The 18,005-nt window shown below is 39.8% G+C and overlaps 1 protein-coding gene across 4 annotated transcripts in view; it reads right to left on the bottom strand.

Moving 5' to 3' along the window:
* Window positions 1-16,928, bottom strand: part of pdxdc1 (pyridoxal-dependent decarboxylase domain containing 1) — a 52,425-nt gene extending 35,497 nt beyond the window's left edge. For 3 of the 4 annotated variants that reach the window (XR_007447792.1, XM_049560195.1, XM_049560196.1), the window contains exons 1-10: window positions 16,730-16,928; window positions 12,202-12,320; window positions 11,944-12,012; window positions 11,358-11,441; window positions 9,807-9,956; window positions 8,210-8,399; window positions 5,368-5,436; window positions 5,194-5,272; window positions 5,013-5,097; window positions 3,554-3,602 (exon numbers count right to left, since the gene is read on the bottom strand). Coding sequence is in view for 3 of the 4 variants with exons in the window: in XM_049560195.1 (XP_049416152.1) it covers window positions 3,554-3,602; window positions 5,013-5,097; window positions 5,194-5,272; window positions 5,368-5,436; window positions 8,210-8,399; window positions 9,807-9,956; window positions 11,358-11,441; window positions 11,944-12,012; window positions 12,202-12,278 (852 nt within the window). In the remaining variant the exon portion in view is untranslated. The remainder of the gene's footprint in view (window positions 1-3,553; window positions 3,603-5,012; window positions 5,098-5,193; window positions 5,273-5,367; window positions 5,437-8,209; window positions 8,400-9,806; window positions 9,957-11,357; window positions 11,442-11,943; window positions 12,013-12,201; window positions 12,321-16,729) is intronic. The other variant, XM_049560197.1, reaches the window with a different exon arrangement.
* Between the last annotated feature and the right edge of the window lie 1,077 nt (window positions 16,929-18,005).

Raw genomic sequence — 18,005 nt, 5'->3', positions numbered from 1 at the left:
CTTTGTTGAAATTGGTAACTGTGTCTCAGACCACATGGCCTTGACCTGTAGGGTGCCCCAAGGGTCAATCCTGGGACCCCTTCTGTTCAATCTCTACATGCTGCCTTTAGGCCAGTTAATACAAAGTAATAATGTGTCCTACCACAATTATGCAGACGACACTCAGATCTATGTCTCACTGACAGCAGGTGAATATGGACCAGTGGATTCTCTCTGTCACCGCATCCAACAGGTCAGTGTGTGGATGCAAAACAACTTTCTCCAGCTAAATTCAGACAAGACTGAAGTCATCGTATTTGGTCCACAGAAACAAAGAGAAAGTGTCAGCAGTCACCTCCAGTCTCTCTCTAAAACCTACAAATCAGGTTAGAAATCTCGGGTAATAATGGACTCAGACTTGAACTTTAACAGCCACATCAAATCAATAACATCAGCAGCTTTTTACCATCTAAAAAACATTGCCAAAATCAAAGGTATAGTGTCTAAACCTGACTTGGAGAGACTTATCCATGCATTTGTCTCTAGTAGGTTAGACTACTATAACGGCCTGCTCACTGGCCTCTCCAAATGGGCCATAAGACAGCTGCAATACATCCAGAATGCTGCTGCTCGGGTTCTGACCAGAACCAGGAAGTACGAGCACATTAGTCCTGTGCTCAGGTCTCTACACTGGCTTCCTGTGGCTCAGAGAATAGACTTTAAAGCAGCTCTGCTTGTGTACAAGTCTATCCACGGCCTAGCACCAAAGTACATCTCTGACATGTTAGTGCCATATGAACCATCTCGGACTCTGAGGACCTCAGGGACCGGCCTCCTGCTGGTGCCCAGAGTCAGGACTAAACATGGGGAATCAGGATTCCAGTTTTATGCAGCTAAAATCTGGAACAGTCTTTCTGAAGATGTGAGACAGGCCTCTGACAATGTTCAAATCTAGGCTCAAAACAGCTCTATTTCACTGTGCATATGACTGAAAGGATCTTATCTGCACTCTTCTCTTTTAAAGTTCATTTTATAATGATTATTTATGTTTTTATTTTGTATTGTGATTTTAATGCATTTTCTTGTTCTGTAAAGCACTTTGAATTGCTTTGTGTACGAATTGTGCTCTACAAATAAACTTGCCTTGCCTTGCCTACTTGTGCTGACTTTGTTCTTCAACCACTGAATAGAAATAAAACCTTTGTGTCTCAGCTGACCTCCATTTCTTTGTGACAAGGGATTTACCAAGTGTGAAGAGAAGTCAACTCTATAACAGGGAACCTGTGTGGGTTAATAATAAGTGTCAAACTACCAGATAACTGTTTATGAGCAAGACATCACTTTAGAATGGGGAACATACTCTGAGTTAGAAAGACTTAATGAACTTACTTAAGTTATTTAGACATTATAAACATTTGCAGATTTGTGTTTTGTTATATAAGATTAAATCATACTTATTAAGTGTTATTAGGGCAGTGGTACTACCACCTTATACAGCCCAAAATTAGCAAAGCATATGAAGATCGTAATTCATGTACAACAACTTCTTTACATCCTATCAATAAGCAGCAATTACGAGGTTATTGAGGTAAAACTCTCAGTTAAAGGCCTAGTAGTTGCAGAATATGGCCATGCATAAGGCATTAATAAGTGTTTTATGACTACTTCTACTGTGTTCAACTTAATATGAAGTATCACCAAGTTTTTTTATCTGCATTCCATCCATCCATATTGGCTGTGAAATTTTTTCTTCCTAATGTGATTACAATGTAGATAATGGAAGACAGAATCCACAGTTCTCATTTGTGTAACAATAAATTCCAAAGTTCAACCAAAGCTGACATGGGACATCAGGAGACCAAGTTAAGTAGGTATCTTCCATGGTTAAGTAATAGCAGCATCAAGTTCTCACAAAAGGCATTTGTCCCTGTGTCTCAGTTAAACAAGGAAACACTGTCTTTGGAACCACAAGGAGGGAATTTCTTATAAAAAAAAACAAAACATTGTAACTTTGGAAGATCCCCACTTAGGTTTCTAACACAAACTAAAGAATTCTCACATTAGCTCCAGCCAAACTTTAAAATGAATAAACATCTTAAAGGTAGGGTCTGGAGGCTTTTCCAGTTGCTGTTTGTAAACACACATTCAAATCTGGCCCCTCCTATCAGGCTCAACTCTCCCGGGTGTACGGAGCCCGGAGGTACGGAAGAAGGCTTCACAGAAGAGGTTCAGGCAAGGCTCGAGCTGGTGCACGCTCGGACACGCTCAGGCACGGCACATGCGCTCTCTCATTGGCTGGGGAAATCTCCGCCCAGAAGCGGTCCGAGCTCACAAAAACATCAAAATACAGTTAAAGGGCAGGAGCTCTGCAAACAGTGTCACCACCACACATGAGTAGAAGCCCATAGGTGATGATTAAGCAGGATTTCATTTGTATATGTCTATATTTTGATTTGTTTGAAAATCCTCCAGATCCTACCTTTAACACAGGACATGGACTGTGAATTTTGTGCCCCATTACTGACACTGAAATTGTACTCAAGACTACTTCTATTTAAGGTTTGTGTTCGAACATATTTACATGCTTTAAAGTTCAAGAAACACTTTATTTCCATCAGGCTGTCTGTGCTGGAACATCTGTATTCACCCTCCATCTGAGATGCTCTGTTTTAGCCCCTGTCTCTTTAAGCCAACTCCCAAAACACCCAGTCTGCGCTGATTGGTCAGCATTTCCAGGTCTTCCATATCTCAGCATCTGTGCACCATCATTGTAGCTGAGGAATGACTGTAATGGAAAATAGTGGCACTTTCTACTGTGTAAAATCACCAATAAAAGCTTTTAAACTCAACTGGACATGTTCCAGCAGGAATATGATCCGACATCACATTACCCCAATCCTTGTTTCTCTTCATTGGCTTCCTGTGCATTTTAGAATTAATTTTAAGGTTTTAATGATCACTTTTAAAGCTTGTCTGGGTTTGGCCCCAAGCTACCTCGCAGAGATGTTGACCCCACATGAGCCAGTTCATAGCCTTAGATCTTCAGGTGGGGCCCTTCTGGTCATTTCAAAGTTGAGGCTTAACTCTTAAGGTGACCATGCTCCATCATCCCTTGGCTTTGGAATGACCTGCCTGATGAAATACAGTGACTTCTTTTAAATCACTTCTTAGAACCCATTTTTATGGACTTGCTTTCATGTCATGTCATCTTCTTTTATCTAATCTTGCTTAAAATACTGAAGAAATGTGTCATTTTTGACTTCATGCCTTTTGGCAATCAGGTCATCTATTACTTGCTTAGCTATACACAGTAAATGGAATTTTGACCAGGGGTGCCCAAACTTTTGCAAGCCACTGTAAGACATAACATACGAAATAATAGGTCCCCTTTTAGAGGAGATCTGGTTGAGACCAGTATGGACAGGAAGAACAATTACAACCAATAACCCATGTCACTATTATTTTAAGATAGACTTAAAAAAAATGTGACCCTATCCTTTCATTAGTACCTATGGTGGTAAAAAAAAAAAAAAACCCACTAGATTAATTAATTAGTATTTTAACATTAGATTACCATGATAGCAGAGGTGATCTGACCCAGTGCTAGGGTTGCCAGGTTGACCCTGAAGGAAAAAACACAACACCAGAATGAAAGTTAACATAACAGTAGTGACAACAGGGACTTCCTGTTGTCATGGCTGAAAACATGAACCATTTCTGGGTGTCAACCTTGGGGGGATGGCATGTAGCCCTGAGCCAACTCCATAAAACCTTAACAGCTAGGTTACACCGCTGTTTTACTGTGCGTTCCAATACCCATACTACCATACTATATAGTACATCAGAAAAAGATTCAGTGTGTCCCAATACATTCTGGATGTTTTGACCCACAGTCCTCTGCACAGCGTACAATATGTCACATCAACTGATCTGCAAACAGATGTCAGCTTGACAACTGATTGACAGCTGTCATAAGTTTCAGTAACGGATGACAGTGCATTCAAGTAACTGATGACCAGTCGAATAGTAGGAATGGAAATATTAATTGTTTAAGTGAACCAATTAACCATAAATACATCACAAACAACAATAGGACATAACTATAAAAACTACAATGAAAGAGAACTGCAGATATTATTCACTGTCACAAACATAATATGTTTGAATCTACAATCTGTGCAGTTATAACTTTTAGGTTAACCTACAAACACTGCAAACTAACAACAGCAGAGCTCTCTGGGTTGATCTCAGTCTCTGGCAAACTCAGTAAGTGGCATGTTTTTTTATCTCCAAGGTAACAGATATAAAAGCCAGAGGGTTAAAGTTCAGGGTGTAATTTTATGAGAAAGTAGTATATGCAGTACGGTGTGCATACTGCATGCAACAGTATGTACCTAATTAAGGGTAGCTGCAGTACCTACTTAAAGTAAAAAGAAAAAGTATGCAATTCAGAAAGCACCCTTAGTTTCTCTCTTCTGCTATGTGGATCTGAGCTGCAGGTGTGTCTGTCGGTTTGATCGAGGGCGAGGTTGAGACACACACATATGCGCATACACACACAGACCAGAGAAGGCAAGTGGACAGGATGAAGCGTGTGCTTCAGCGAAATTCACATAAGATCCAGCAATGCAGCACCTTCCTGCAGTGAAGGAGGTGTGGATTTGTTTATTTGTGGTTTATAATGTTACCGCCATTAAACAATCAATAAAAGATGTTTAACTTGTCTGATTCACTGCTTTGTTCTCGTTAACACCGTTCCCCCTCTTCATTCACTTTCTAGCTCCCTTGACCACCTCTACTCTCTCAGTCTTGTTGAGCCGAGGACGAGAGACCAGGTTTGATTATTTTCTTTACAATCAATAAGCGACAAATCCTGCATAGTATACCTTTAAGCTGCACTGATAATAACAGTGGTGTGGAGGATGATATTTACAGTTGCATGAACACTGTGAAAGTATTTCAGTGAATTCATGTTAAACATGAGGTGCATACATTAAGACTATATATTGCAGAGATTTAAAGTATTGACCCACCCCTCCACATGCAGCCACATGCTGTACTGATCACACAAGTCTTTCAGACGACCCAATTTGTCTGTATGTCCTGCCCCAGGGGTACCTGGGAAAAAACATCAGAAAGTATCATAAGCAACTGGTTTGTGCCACATGTGTAGATAGTGAATAGAGCAATATTTGAACTGTGATTTCCCCTCACCTGCATTGGCGATCAACAGCAGAGGAAGCTTCCCAGCTTCTATGTCCTCTTTGATTAGTTTGTCCAACAAGGCAATGTCCTGACAGAGACAAACACAATCAGTCAAAACAAGTTTTTTCTAACTATCTGAAAGTGTGTTTTGAAAGTGATCATCCATCATTGGGATTTTCTTACCATTTGGTGTTGGGATCCAAAGATGGTATTGCATGGGACTGTACACAGACTAGAGAGAGGGAGGCCAAGCTAATGACACAGAGAGAATGACATGAAAATCATTTTCTATTACGTATGCAACTGGACATAATACAATGTAATCTGTATGACAATATAATACTGAACACTGACATCAGACAATTTTGTGTGCTGTTAAAATCATAGGGCCCTATCTTACATCCAGTGCACAGTTACAAGTGTAAGTAGCAAATGTAAGCGCATCTGTGCGCCGATGGGCGTGTAGGTCTAAAACTTAAATGTGGTCAGGCACATTGTTGGTGCATTGCTATTTTTAGGCAGCAAGAAGTGATTGCACCATTGAAAAATGAAAACCTGGTCTAAAAACCAGAAGGGCACAGTATTTTTCTGCTTCCTAAAGGGCACATTATTCAGATAGTATGATACATTTACAGGGTGAGGTTCACAACACGTGTACACTCTGTTTATTATACACACAGGGACAGCGAATGGGTTGCAGGTGAGTGAAATAATACATCATTAATTGGGAAAATATCACTGACATTCTGTAAAATATGAACATGGCAGACAGCAGAGCAGAGCTGCAGAGCTGCTGCCTGACTCCACATTAAGAGAGATGCTGTGCACGTTTACACACAGGAGCAGTATAACTTTATTGATTATTTCAGAAGCTAAAAGTTTAGTTCTGTTTCCTCTGTCAAGTTTATAACTTCAGTTTTATTGTGGTGCTAAAATGTCTCACAATATTTGCTGCAGTGACATTACTGCTCTGACTGCATCACCCTTAGCAGCAAACTGCTCGCTTCTCCAATTTACCACACCATGTAAATAGCAGTGCACCAGGTCCAGGCACACCTGGCTTTTAAAGAAAATGGAAGACAACACTGATTGGTTGAATTCATGTTATGCCTTAAACACCTGTGATTAATTAAAGGACTAACTACAACCCCTCTGTCCCTTGCGTCTTTCTTTGCTCCGAGACTATGCGCCTTTTAACCAGTGGTGACGTTGGCCACACCCTAAATGTACTGGTGCCATGCACTTTTGAAAATTCAAATTGAAACCACATACAGTGGTGGAAAAAAGTTTTCGGACACCCCATGCATTTGTGAAATATTGCATTAAGAATCACTCTTAGGTCTTCAAGTGCAATTTCTTTTAGTACAGTCACAGCCAAAATACTAAATAAATCCTAAAAAAACCATTAAAAACTTAAAATTGATTGGTTCCATAAAAATACATAAGACATTTTGAGTATTGGGTCATTTTGGTACCAGTGATGAAGGTCGTTCTTTTTATTAAAAGACACAATTTTTGTTGCCAAGCTTCGTGTCTACATAAAGCCAGCACATTTGAAAGTTCTTCAGACACAAAAATGGCTAAAACAAGGAACCTAATGCAGGAAACACGCCTGAAGATAAAGATTCTCAGCCAGGAAGGGTACAGCTGCCGCCAGATAGCCAGGAAGTGCAGATGCAGTCCTTCAGCAGTTGGATACACTCTGCAGAAATACAGATGAACCAACAGCTTGGAAGACAAACCAAGATCTGGGCGTCCAAGGGTTTCTTCAGCAAGAAATGACCGCATCCTGATCCGCATGTGCAGGCAAAACCGCCGAATGACATCACAGGAGCTTCAGCAGCAGTGGTCAAACCAAACTGGTGTCCAGTGTTCCACCCGCACTGTACGTACCGACTTTTAGATCATGGCTTAAGGTCCTCCAAGGCTATCAAGAAGCCCTGATCAATGAGAGACAGAGGTTAGCCCGGCGTCGTTGGGCCCAGGCACACAAGAACTGGACAGCCAGGAACTGGAAGAAGATTTTGTGGTCAGATGAGTCCAGTTTCCAGCTTTATCTTCCTCCTACTAATGTGAGGGTACGCAGAAGGCCAGGCGAAGCATTATCTCCAGCATGTACAGTACCTACTGTCAAGCATGGTGGAGGCAGTATCATGGTTTGGGGATGCATGAGTGCTGCCTGTGTCGGTCATCTCACTGTCTGTGATGGCACATTGAACTCTACCAAGTATTGTACCATTCTCGAAACCCACATGCTCCCTTCTGCGCGTGCACTGTTCCGTCGAGGTAAAAACTGGATGTTTCAACAAGATGATGCCCCTTGCCACACATCCAAGGCCAGTAGAACTTGGCTGCAGGAGCACAGTATCCAGGTCTTAGAGTGGCCAGCTCAATCCCCGGACATGAGCCCCATTGAAAATCTGTGGTGGTTTATCAAAAGGTCTGTTTCAAAGCACAAACCAAAGAATTTAGAAGAATTAAAAGCAGTAATTCAAAAAGAATGGGACAAGATTACCCCTCAACAGTGTGAAAGGCTCGTGGGGAACATGCCAGCCAGGATTAGAGCTCTACTGCGTGCCAGTGGCAGGACTACTAAATATTAATTTGATGATGTGATGGTTTATTTATTTTTTGTTCAGTTTTGAACACATTCTCTGTTATTTGTTGACTTTGATACCGACAATGTTGAGAACTGACACATTGAAACTGTCAAGAATTTAGTTTTGTTAGTTTTTCTTGTAAACAATAAACAAAAAAATATAATTTGTATTTGTTTGTATCTGTCTAATGCAGCCACACCTTTTGAAACACAAAAAAGATTTTTCCACAAATATTTCATGATAATATTTGAGATTGTGTAAAATTTTAAGGGTGTCCGAAAACTTTTTTCCACCACTGTATACGGTCTACCAGCACAATACAAGTAGTCTACCCAAATGAGACTTGTTAAATACATTACTTTGTTGATATTCAAGAGTAACTTGAATATCATGTGGTGTGCCAGTTTGTGTTCCAGCCCTCCTACCTGGCTGCACAGATGCTGCCCCAGTCCGGGCCTGCCAGAGGCACTCTGGTAGATGACTGGTTGTTTGGAGCTGAGGATTGCATAGCCCTCAGAGGCATACTCTTCATAACGGGCATTAATGACCAGCCGACACACTTTGACTAGGCCATCCCTGTCATCCTCATGGAAGTAGGCTGAACCGTTCTCATACCTGAGGATCACATTTGATTGGTGTCAAACAGAGTACTGGAAGCAGAAAGCAACATTAGCCAAGCTACAACAATATACTGAGTCACTCAAAATTATTACAAAAATGGTAAAACTACAGAATTTGAGATTTAGCATTGTGTATTACTGATTTCTAGTAATTAATTAAACAAAAATATAAAAATATTAAGTGTACAACATTGGCCAACATGATCTAATTTCTGGGTGAGGTGACTTTATTATGTGTTACTTTATGACTGTAGTGGCTTAATGTATTAAATATTATTAACTTCCCGAGACCCCAGCTTCTGTTTGGTATGCATCTTCAATTTCTCCTAGCTATTTGGGACTACTAGGCCCTGACAAGTATAAAAACTTAACTTTGTCTTTGAACCGGAAGTAGCTTTAAAAAAAATGAAAAGATGTCCTCCTATGGGGGCGATTGGTTTCTTTTTAATAGTCACAAGTGTGTAATATAGATTTAAACTGTTTCCTTAAATGCCTAAATAAGTTGTTGTTAAAACTGTTGCTAAAATTACAAACAATGCAACATTTGTTCAATGTTTTGTAACTCTCTGGGTTAGGGGTCACTCTTCCAAGTTCAAATCTGCTCAAAATTCAAAACATTTTTGTGCCTGAGCATGACTGTGCAAAAGCAAAATTGAAAATAATACAACATATTTAAAAGCCTTGTGATTTGCTTGTTTTGTTTCTCTGTATGAATTCTCCCTGTTTCATACTCCAAACCAGGAGTGTCCTTTTTGTCTGTAGGAACAGTCTTCCACACCTAACTGGCCTGTGTGGAATGCTGCAATAATACAATTATAAGTCCCATTGCCCTCAAACAAGTATTCTCTAATTAATGGGGTCCTAGCTTGTTACTGTTGCTAAAAGTTTGTTTGCCATATCAAACTACAAACATTCATGAGCATTAATAAACAGGTTTCAACCATAACTTTTGATCAGGTTTTGTACCTTATCCACTTTTGTGTCAGAATTGGCTGTAGACTGGCTTGGCAGAGAAGCCAGCTGTCTTGTTTTTGTATGGGTTAGTGTAATGTGCTTTTGAGGACGATGGGCCTAAGTTAAGCAGTAGTATTAGGTGCAGCAATCCGAAAATTCAGTGTCCTCATGAGGATGAAGGGTCGCAGGAGGTTAAAATGAAAACATGATGGTACCAGAAATCAAGGGGTTTTACAGAATCAGAATCACCTTTATGGGCCAAGTAACTGTGTACACATACTACAAATCTGACTCTAGTTTCTATCTCTACAGTGGCTAAGATAGTAAGACCCTGTGCTCCTGCTGATGCTGGTTTTTACTGTGTACTTATTATACCACCAACACAACCAAAACAGAAGTGATTCATTGGATCTAAAGGTATCCTGCAGGGTTGTAGCCACAGGCCTACCTGAACAGTCTGCAGAGCCACAGTGTGGTGTCAGACAGGATCCGAGTAGTCAACTTCCGTAGCCGCTCTCTGTCCAACACAGATATGTAGGCTGCCAGGCTGTGACCCAGCAAGGCCATGTGACCCTGTTCACCCACATTCTGCATCCTACTGGAAACATCAAACAGCAGCTTTATACATATTATACTGTGGCCTATTTCCTCCATTCCTTACACTCTAAGAAATAAGGTCCCAAAAGGGTTTTTCCTAAGGTCTGAGCTCTATCTAGAACCATTTGCTTTTTTTTCCAAAGAAAGGGTTCTTTGTTAGAAAGAGTTCTTCAAGGACAGTTGAAAGCATGGGTGTTAAAAGCTCCTCACCCTCAAATATTCAAAGTTACCCATGTTCCGTATGGTATTTTAAAAATGTAAATGTATCTGGAATCCCCTTAATTAATTCATTTTACTTGTGTTCTGCCATAGTTGATACCTTTACCATAGTTTTAGGCCATAAAATACCACATGGTCTGCTGTAATTCTTTCTTCTTTTTTTTTTGTATTGCGTTCTAAATTGGAACAGAGTTTCAGTCCAACTGTACTGCACCATTGAAATAGTAAAGGATATTTGTTTTTAATTGTAAAATACAAGCAAGGACAAACTATCAATGATAAGACAACGAGGTAGACTATTACATGCAAATCTCCATCCTATCTTTCCAACCTGTAGAGTATGTCATGCCTATTGATGTCATCAAGGTTCTCATGTCAAGTCGGTGAAAACCTGCTATTTTTTGTGTTTTCAGCTGGTAACCAAGTTAGGATTCCGAATGAATTTTTTTGCAGTCGAAATGCTCCAAACAGTTCAAAGTTTCATGCACAAACCAGAACAGAACCCATTCCATGTTGGTGGAAAACAGGTTATTGGGGGTTTTCTAGGTATAAGCTTTTAGATTGGGTTCTTGGTAGAACCTTCCGACAGGTTTCCAGTTGAAACCTGTATAAAAGGTTCTACCTGGAACCCAAAAGGTTTCTCCGATCGGAACAAGCTGAAGAACCCTTTATGGTTCTAGCTAGCACTTTGATTTTCTAGGAGTTTCCTTTTTTTCCATGGAGGAGTATCTGTTTTCTGATTTCAGTAAAACTACAATAGCTTAGTTCTAACAGTTCTCCTCCAGTCTTTCTTTGCTTCCTTCTACCAATCCAGTCATTCTGATTATTGTTTCATATAAAGAGCCTCTCTAGAACAGTCTAGAGGTGAACATGCACCATGCCTGTGATGTAAAAAAATGTGTTGTTTTATGATCAGAACAGTGGGTAAACAGCATGCCTAACATGACTCAGCTTTTTAACTGTCATTACTTAACACCTTAATGTACTAAAATCACCACAAATGTCAGAAACTGTACCATCTTACTCAAAGTTAGAAATAATATGTTACTCATTAGGTTACTAGTTAGGTTATTAGGTTATTCAATTCAACATGACTGTATCCAAACACTAAATGATTAATATGTGAGGTACAAAATGCTGAATAGGTATAGGTATGTTTTTTTTTCACTGATTAGTTTCTTACTGTTGGCTTGGCTTGTCCTCTTCCTCCTCCTCATCATGAATGAGGTTGTGGACAAGGTGCAAAATAGTGGCAACATCCTGACCACTGCTCGGGAGCACAAAGAAACAAGTGATAAGCTTCAGTTCTTGAGCTTTTCTCAAACCTTAACTCTCATGCCTACAATTTACACACAAGTCTTAAAACACTGACACTGTCCTCTCTCACGTAACATAGCCTACCTCTCCAACTTAAAATAATGTTCAATGAGCAAAACTGCCAAGTCACCCAATACTCAGTTTACTCAAATGTTAACTTCCCCAAAACAGGAGGTTAGAAGTTTTAAATTGCTATTTTTCCCACAATTGTAATAGTACTGAGGGAAAACATTTCATAGCATTGTGTGTAGTCTGCTCTCAATAACTGTGAAACATCCTTTAAATAATGAGCAGTTCACCCCACAGTCAAAAAATACATATTCCACTCAGTGTCATGCCTAACAATGCCCCTTAGCTGTTCTAAAACCACTGTCAGCCACTACATGAGTGTGTGTGTGTGTGTGTGTGTGTGTGTGTGTGTGTGTGTGTGTGTGTGTGTGTGTATGTCTTACTCTCCCTGCAGGGGTCCAGGGATGCTGGTTCTGTTGAGGCGCCACTTCTCTGGCCCCACCTCATTCTCTCTAAATAGAGGCACAGGGTAGAAACACAGACAACATATAATGTTGAATTCATGCGCTCACTGGTTAGCAATTCAACCTTAGACTAACAGCACAGGATCATCAGAAAGTCATTGATGTACACTGTGGTCATTTTACCAGCTGTCAGATTTGATACTTGTTGAAATTAAAGAAATAAGTCTCTCATCTTACCTCTGTCCATCTTCCAGGATTCTCATGGCTTCACTCAGATTTTTGCCCACTTGAGCCAACGTGGAGTCCACCATCATCTAAGGTGTGTGTGTCTGGTATGTGTGCGGTGCGTGTGTGTGCTGTGAGCAAGGAAAAAAGAATATAAGGACAATAATTTTAAGTTCGGTAATAAAAATGCTGCAACACTTTTAAGTGTGTGTGTGTGCAATACAGACAGCACAGTGAGAGAGAAAACTGAGCCATAAAAAGACCAAAGTTTAGCTGTAGTTATCTGTTCAGAGTAGAGCTGGGTCAATTTTCAGTTTAGCCGGTCCGGTCTGCTGTAGCCTACATCAGCAACCTGTTCTGATGTCATCATAAAGCTAAATCCAACTCATTTTGCATTATCAAAAAATAATATGACAAAGTAATTAACACAATATTGTTTATAAACAGACTAATGTAGCCACTTGTGTCTGGAAGGCTGGGCGCAATTTACTGCTGAGCCCAGGCAACATAAGTAAGATCACATTTCAATAGAGGTGGGAGCAATGTGTTTACTAGAAAGTTTATTTGTATTTTGAAGTGACAGGATGGGACACGGCAGAGTTAGCCTCAAAGAAAACTAAAACTGCACCAAAATGGCAACATTTTGGATATGAAGCTGACAAAGGAGGTGAGCCAAAAAACAAATACGAGGCTACATCAGTCTTCCTGCTGATTGTGGTGCTACCTCACCGTCTGCTTGTTACTATTATTCAGTGTTTATTGGCTGTTGGCAAACCAGCTCAGAGGTGTATTACCACCACCAAGTGGACCAAAGTTGCTACAGTCTCATTCATGGATTCTGTCAGCCTTTTAATCTGTTCAACTTCAGAGCGGCTGCTGAGTCAAGTGTAACACCTAGAGAGAAAACTCAATATACCACTCCAGTCCAGTGTTTGGCTCAATATCAAACCTTTTTTTTTTTTTGAAAATCAAAACAGTTTATACACTGGCTGGACCCTTGCTGAGAGAGCTCAACCCAAAGGTCTGTTCTGTCTGTCTCTTTAAGACAAATATATTATCTGCTAATACAAATGGTGCAGCAAAAATGTGTAAGTATAATCTGTAGTTCGGTCCAAGAGCCAGCGAAAATCCACTGAATGACATTAAAGGTGAACTGCTGGTGAGATGGAGGAAAATTTACCACAGTTCATTTACACATACTACGCACATTGTTATGATACAGAGCTTATTGAAAATTGACAAAATATCCCTTTAAATAAAAAAAAAAAATACCAGCGATGTCAAAATGAAGCTTCATGAACCGCCAGTTGTATTTGCTGAGCCCACTAGATGGCGCTCTTGGTGCAATGAAAAAGGCTCAAGGGATGGCAATGCAGTTTGGTTTCAACCCTTTGCTGAACAAAGAGTGCCAGAGTGGACCCAAAAAATAAAGAAAATTGTTCATGAAGCTTTATTTGGCCATTACTAGTTGAGACCAGACTGCATTGCCATCCCTTGAGCCTTTTTCATTGCACCAAGAGCGCCATCTAGTGGATTCAGCAAATACAACTGGTGGTTCATGAAGCTTCATTTGGACATCACTAAAAAACAAAGCACTTATGAAGCTGTGTACACCTTGCATAAAAAAATACAGAATATCAATACAAGACCAGCCTATTTTTACCTTCGTAGAGAGGATCTCTGTGGCACATACACACCATTTATGTGCTGTTCTCACACCTGGTGTGGCCATTTCCATTGATTATAGTGGAGTGTCAGCTGCTCTGTTAACAGTACGAATCAGTCTGTATCCACAACACAGCCAAAGTTTCACAGTTCAGGCAATTCAGGCAGTACAGGCAATCTTATTTGACTTTACAGAAAGTAGATGGCTTCATGTGCATCTTTGGGTTGGGAGTAAGTAAACATTTTTTTTCACAAATACAAAAAAATCAACTCCTCTAATCCAGCAAGAAATAAAAGCTGAGCAACTCTCTACACTTCACAGGCTGTAATTTCAGGCCTCAAGGCAGGAATACAGTAGAGCATTCAAATGGGTGTGGACACTTGATTTGCACATTCACTGAGTGTTTACTTTGGGAAACTCCTGCACAGAGAACAACGACACACAGTATATTAAAGCTTTACCTACTTTTTAAAATTTCACTGGTTGATCTGGTAACTGACTGTACTTAAAGCTTGATACAATTTAAATTAAAATATCAGATAATATTATTACAGTTAGGCTTGGGTGGTATCTATTTTTTCCTACTTTTTTGGCTTTTTATGCCTTTATTAGAGAGGACAGGCCAGGTGTCAAGTGGGGAGGGCAGGGGGGTGGCATGCAACAAAGGGCCGCGGGGTGGAATCGAGCAAGGACAGTGCCTTTGTACGTAGGGGGCCTGCTCTACCCATTGAGCTACCGGGCACCCAACAACAGTAAGCCTTCTGAAACAAATCTTGCTGGGTTTAAATACTTATGTCTCATCAAATAATGAATGGATAAGAAATAAGCACCCGTCTTGCTGGAGGACCTGGTGACACTTGTTGCTGGAGTAGACACTGACACATCAGAGGGCTGAACAGAGATAATGTGTTGAATAAAATCTTGCTGCTAATAAAGTGCTTTTGTAGTTGGAGGAAGTTATCTCAAGATACAGTGATATGTAGCAATACTCCCAAACAGGAGCAAGACGTTTTTCTTTCTTACTAGTCCTGTAATATTATCCCACAGCTCACAGCCACCTTTTTCTTCAGCTCAGCTGCCTGTTCCACCAGTGGAGACTGACCTCTGGTGGTGCATGCTGTGCACTACATCACCACAACACAGCATCTCCCTATCAGTTTAATCAAAAACGGTGTGTCTGTATTTTTGACCCTTGGGATTTCTAAATACCCTGGAACTCTTTTCTGATATCTGTGATTTGAGGAAATTTAAAGTTTTAGTATAGAAGTAATGCAATTTTTTTTAATATAAGTGATGGCAGTTTGAAGATAATACATTATCACAACACGGATACTTTCAAAAAAATAAATACATACAACATTTTAATATTTTGTGTTATGTTCAGAAAATAATTATTAATAATTGTCTCTGACTCAAGAAAAATGACTGATCTGCAGTGCATGCTAGTATTACAATTACTACCCCTTTTCAATACAGAAACAATATCAATAACAGTTATCACACTATACACTGTCTAATAAAAGTTAATTTCAAAATAAAATTTGATTAAATATCTACATGTACCACGACAGTTTTTGTTTTGTTTTGTTTTGTTTTTTAAACTTAGGCTAAAATGCGCAATTTTAAGACATCACTTAGAAAACTTTGGCTGGATATTTTTCATTAATTTGGATATTTTGTACCCACCCCTTTTTTCAATTGTTAATATGTTTATTTTATTGCAGTTTTGCATTAGTTTTTATTAAAGTTTTTATTATAATATTCAATTACAGTTAAATTCACATTTTCACATTTTAAATCAAATTACATTTTAAACTTATTAATTTCTCTGATATTAAAATAGTAATAAATAAACTACAATTACTCAATTATGCATACATGTACAGTATGCAACATTATTAAAAAATCCTGATATCGATATAGTGTCCAATATTCTATCTATCTATCTATCTATCTATTAACAATGCAGTTCTCCTTAACATATGGTTATCAAAGACTTATGACAAGGAAATGTAATAGAAGCACAATATTTTACAGTACAATAAATCTAATTTTCAAAAATGACATCAGTGCACTTAAAGGGTAAACTTCATTAGAAAATTAATAATTGCAAATTAATCCAATCATCTTTTTCTGGTTCACATTCAGAAAATGTGTACGCTGATACTGAGATCTATACTGGCCTATAAAATGGGCCAACCAATATATTGGTCAGGCTCTAGTGCATACACATTTTTTCAGTTTTAATATAGCTCGGTTGTATGTTTACTTTGTGTCTAACTATCAGCCTTGTTTTTAGTCTGATTGTTAAGCACTTTGTGAGGATTTTTTATAAAGTGATACAAATTAAAGTTAAATTACTACTACTACTACTATTACTGCAGGTATTACAGCGCAGTGCCCTATTGTATATATATATAAGTTAATTTGTATTTAATTTTGCCAATCATATTAAGAATATCTTCATGTGTGCATGCAGGTGTGATGGTTTTGACAGGAGGATCAGAGGCGGATCCTGTGACTGACTGTTTAATGAGCAGCAGTCCACCAAGCTGCTGTTTGTCTCCTCTCCTGGCAGAACCGCAATGTCAGCACAGTCTCTGAGCGGACACATTAGTGATAAGAGACAGCAGCTGCAATGTTACACAGATAATACACGTTTCATGGAGCTTTCTCTCAGCTAACAGGTTACACAGCGCCAGGAAACAACAGGGAAGTAGTGTGTTCGCTGCCTGTCACAGGTGACACACACAGAAACACACACACACACACACACACACACACACACACACACACACACACACACACAAGCTAGCTAGCAAAACACACACAGCTTCTTCACACAGCTGACCCACCGAGCCGAGCCCTCCTTACCTTCACTGCACACAGCTGACAGCCGGACCCGGTCTGCTGCTGCTGCTGGAGGGGACTCACACAAGCTGTGGCAAGGCAACGCTGCGGCGTCCCTTCACACGTCTTCGGGAAAGCTTGCTGAAATGTTGAATTTGACACGTATTTACTGCTCTCACTTGTTTCTGGATTCCGCAGACTGAAGTGAACCGGACAATTTACTTCCTGGATTGGCGCGCGACGTGCGTTCCACGCTGGCAGCGCCGACGTCACGTTTTGCCACAGAAGTGGCCAGTCAGGTCGGGCAGCTGCTGATGACGACAGCGGATTTTTTAATGTCCGTGAACACAACCTCAGGGAGGAGATCAGCTGTCGTATCATGAAATAGCATCAGTAAGCTATTTAAATTCATGTAACCTGACTTGGAAATTAGTCTGACACGTGGATAAATGTAGGTCGTTATTATTATTATTTTTTTGCTTGTAGAATTGCGAGATTAACTAAACATTTAAAATTTCAAATCTAGACCCTGTAATATGTTAAGCCAAAAATAGCCTATTTTTTAAAAGTGGTCAGTGGACGATACACTCACTGTCTTGAATGAGTTTTTGACTGTAGGGTTTGTTGGATTTTAGATTGGGTCTGGATTATCAACTCCATGAGAGCCTCAGGCAGAGGCGTCACACCAAATTCTGGGTCCAATACTTAAACTCTATGTGGGGCCCCTCACCCTTTCTCTTTTGACCCATGTTTCTCCCATGCACTTACTTATTTAGTTATTCATTACAAAGTCAGTTTGCTTTCTTTCCCTTTCCTTTTGTGAAGCCCTGATTTCCCTTTTTTGGGGAAAGACATGTCACTGTGTGTTGGTGCTCCAGCAGCATAAGCAGTCCCTCACATGGCTCTGGCTGTGATTAGAGACAAATCTTAGTGCGGGGGTGGACTAAACCATTGTGCCGTTGTACCTTTTTTTTTTTTTTTTCATAAAAAGTTCAAACATTTCCAATCCATTTATTCAGCTAATTTCAATTTAATTATGGCACTAATTCTTAGAAACAGAAAATGGCAAACAAAACCAAACTTTTCATGTCTTGTCATGCTTTTCGAGCCCCCTTGTTTGTTCAAAAGAAGTCTAACCAAGAGTCAGAGCACCGCTCTTATCTTATCTTGAGAGTCTAACTGACCCCAACCATAAGTAACGTCACTCTGTTTGATAATATGCTGGTGATTTTCTTTGTGTATGACTTTCTGCAAACACACACCAGTAGATATACAGTAGGTGCAGTGGTAGACCAGGGCT

Source organism: Epinephelus fuscoguttatus, linkage group LG19, assembly GCF_011397635.1.
Source record: "Epinephelus fuscoguttatus linkage group LG19, E.fuscoguttatus.final_Chr_v1".
NCBI classification, from domain to species: domain Eukaryota; kingdom Metazoa; phylum Chordata; class Actinopteri; order Perciformes; family Serranidae; genus Epinephelus; species Epinephelus fuscoguttatus.
Note: the sequence above shows the minus strand (reverse complement) of the source record. Positions and strands in the feature narration are given on the sequence as shown.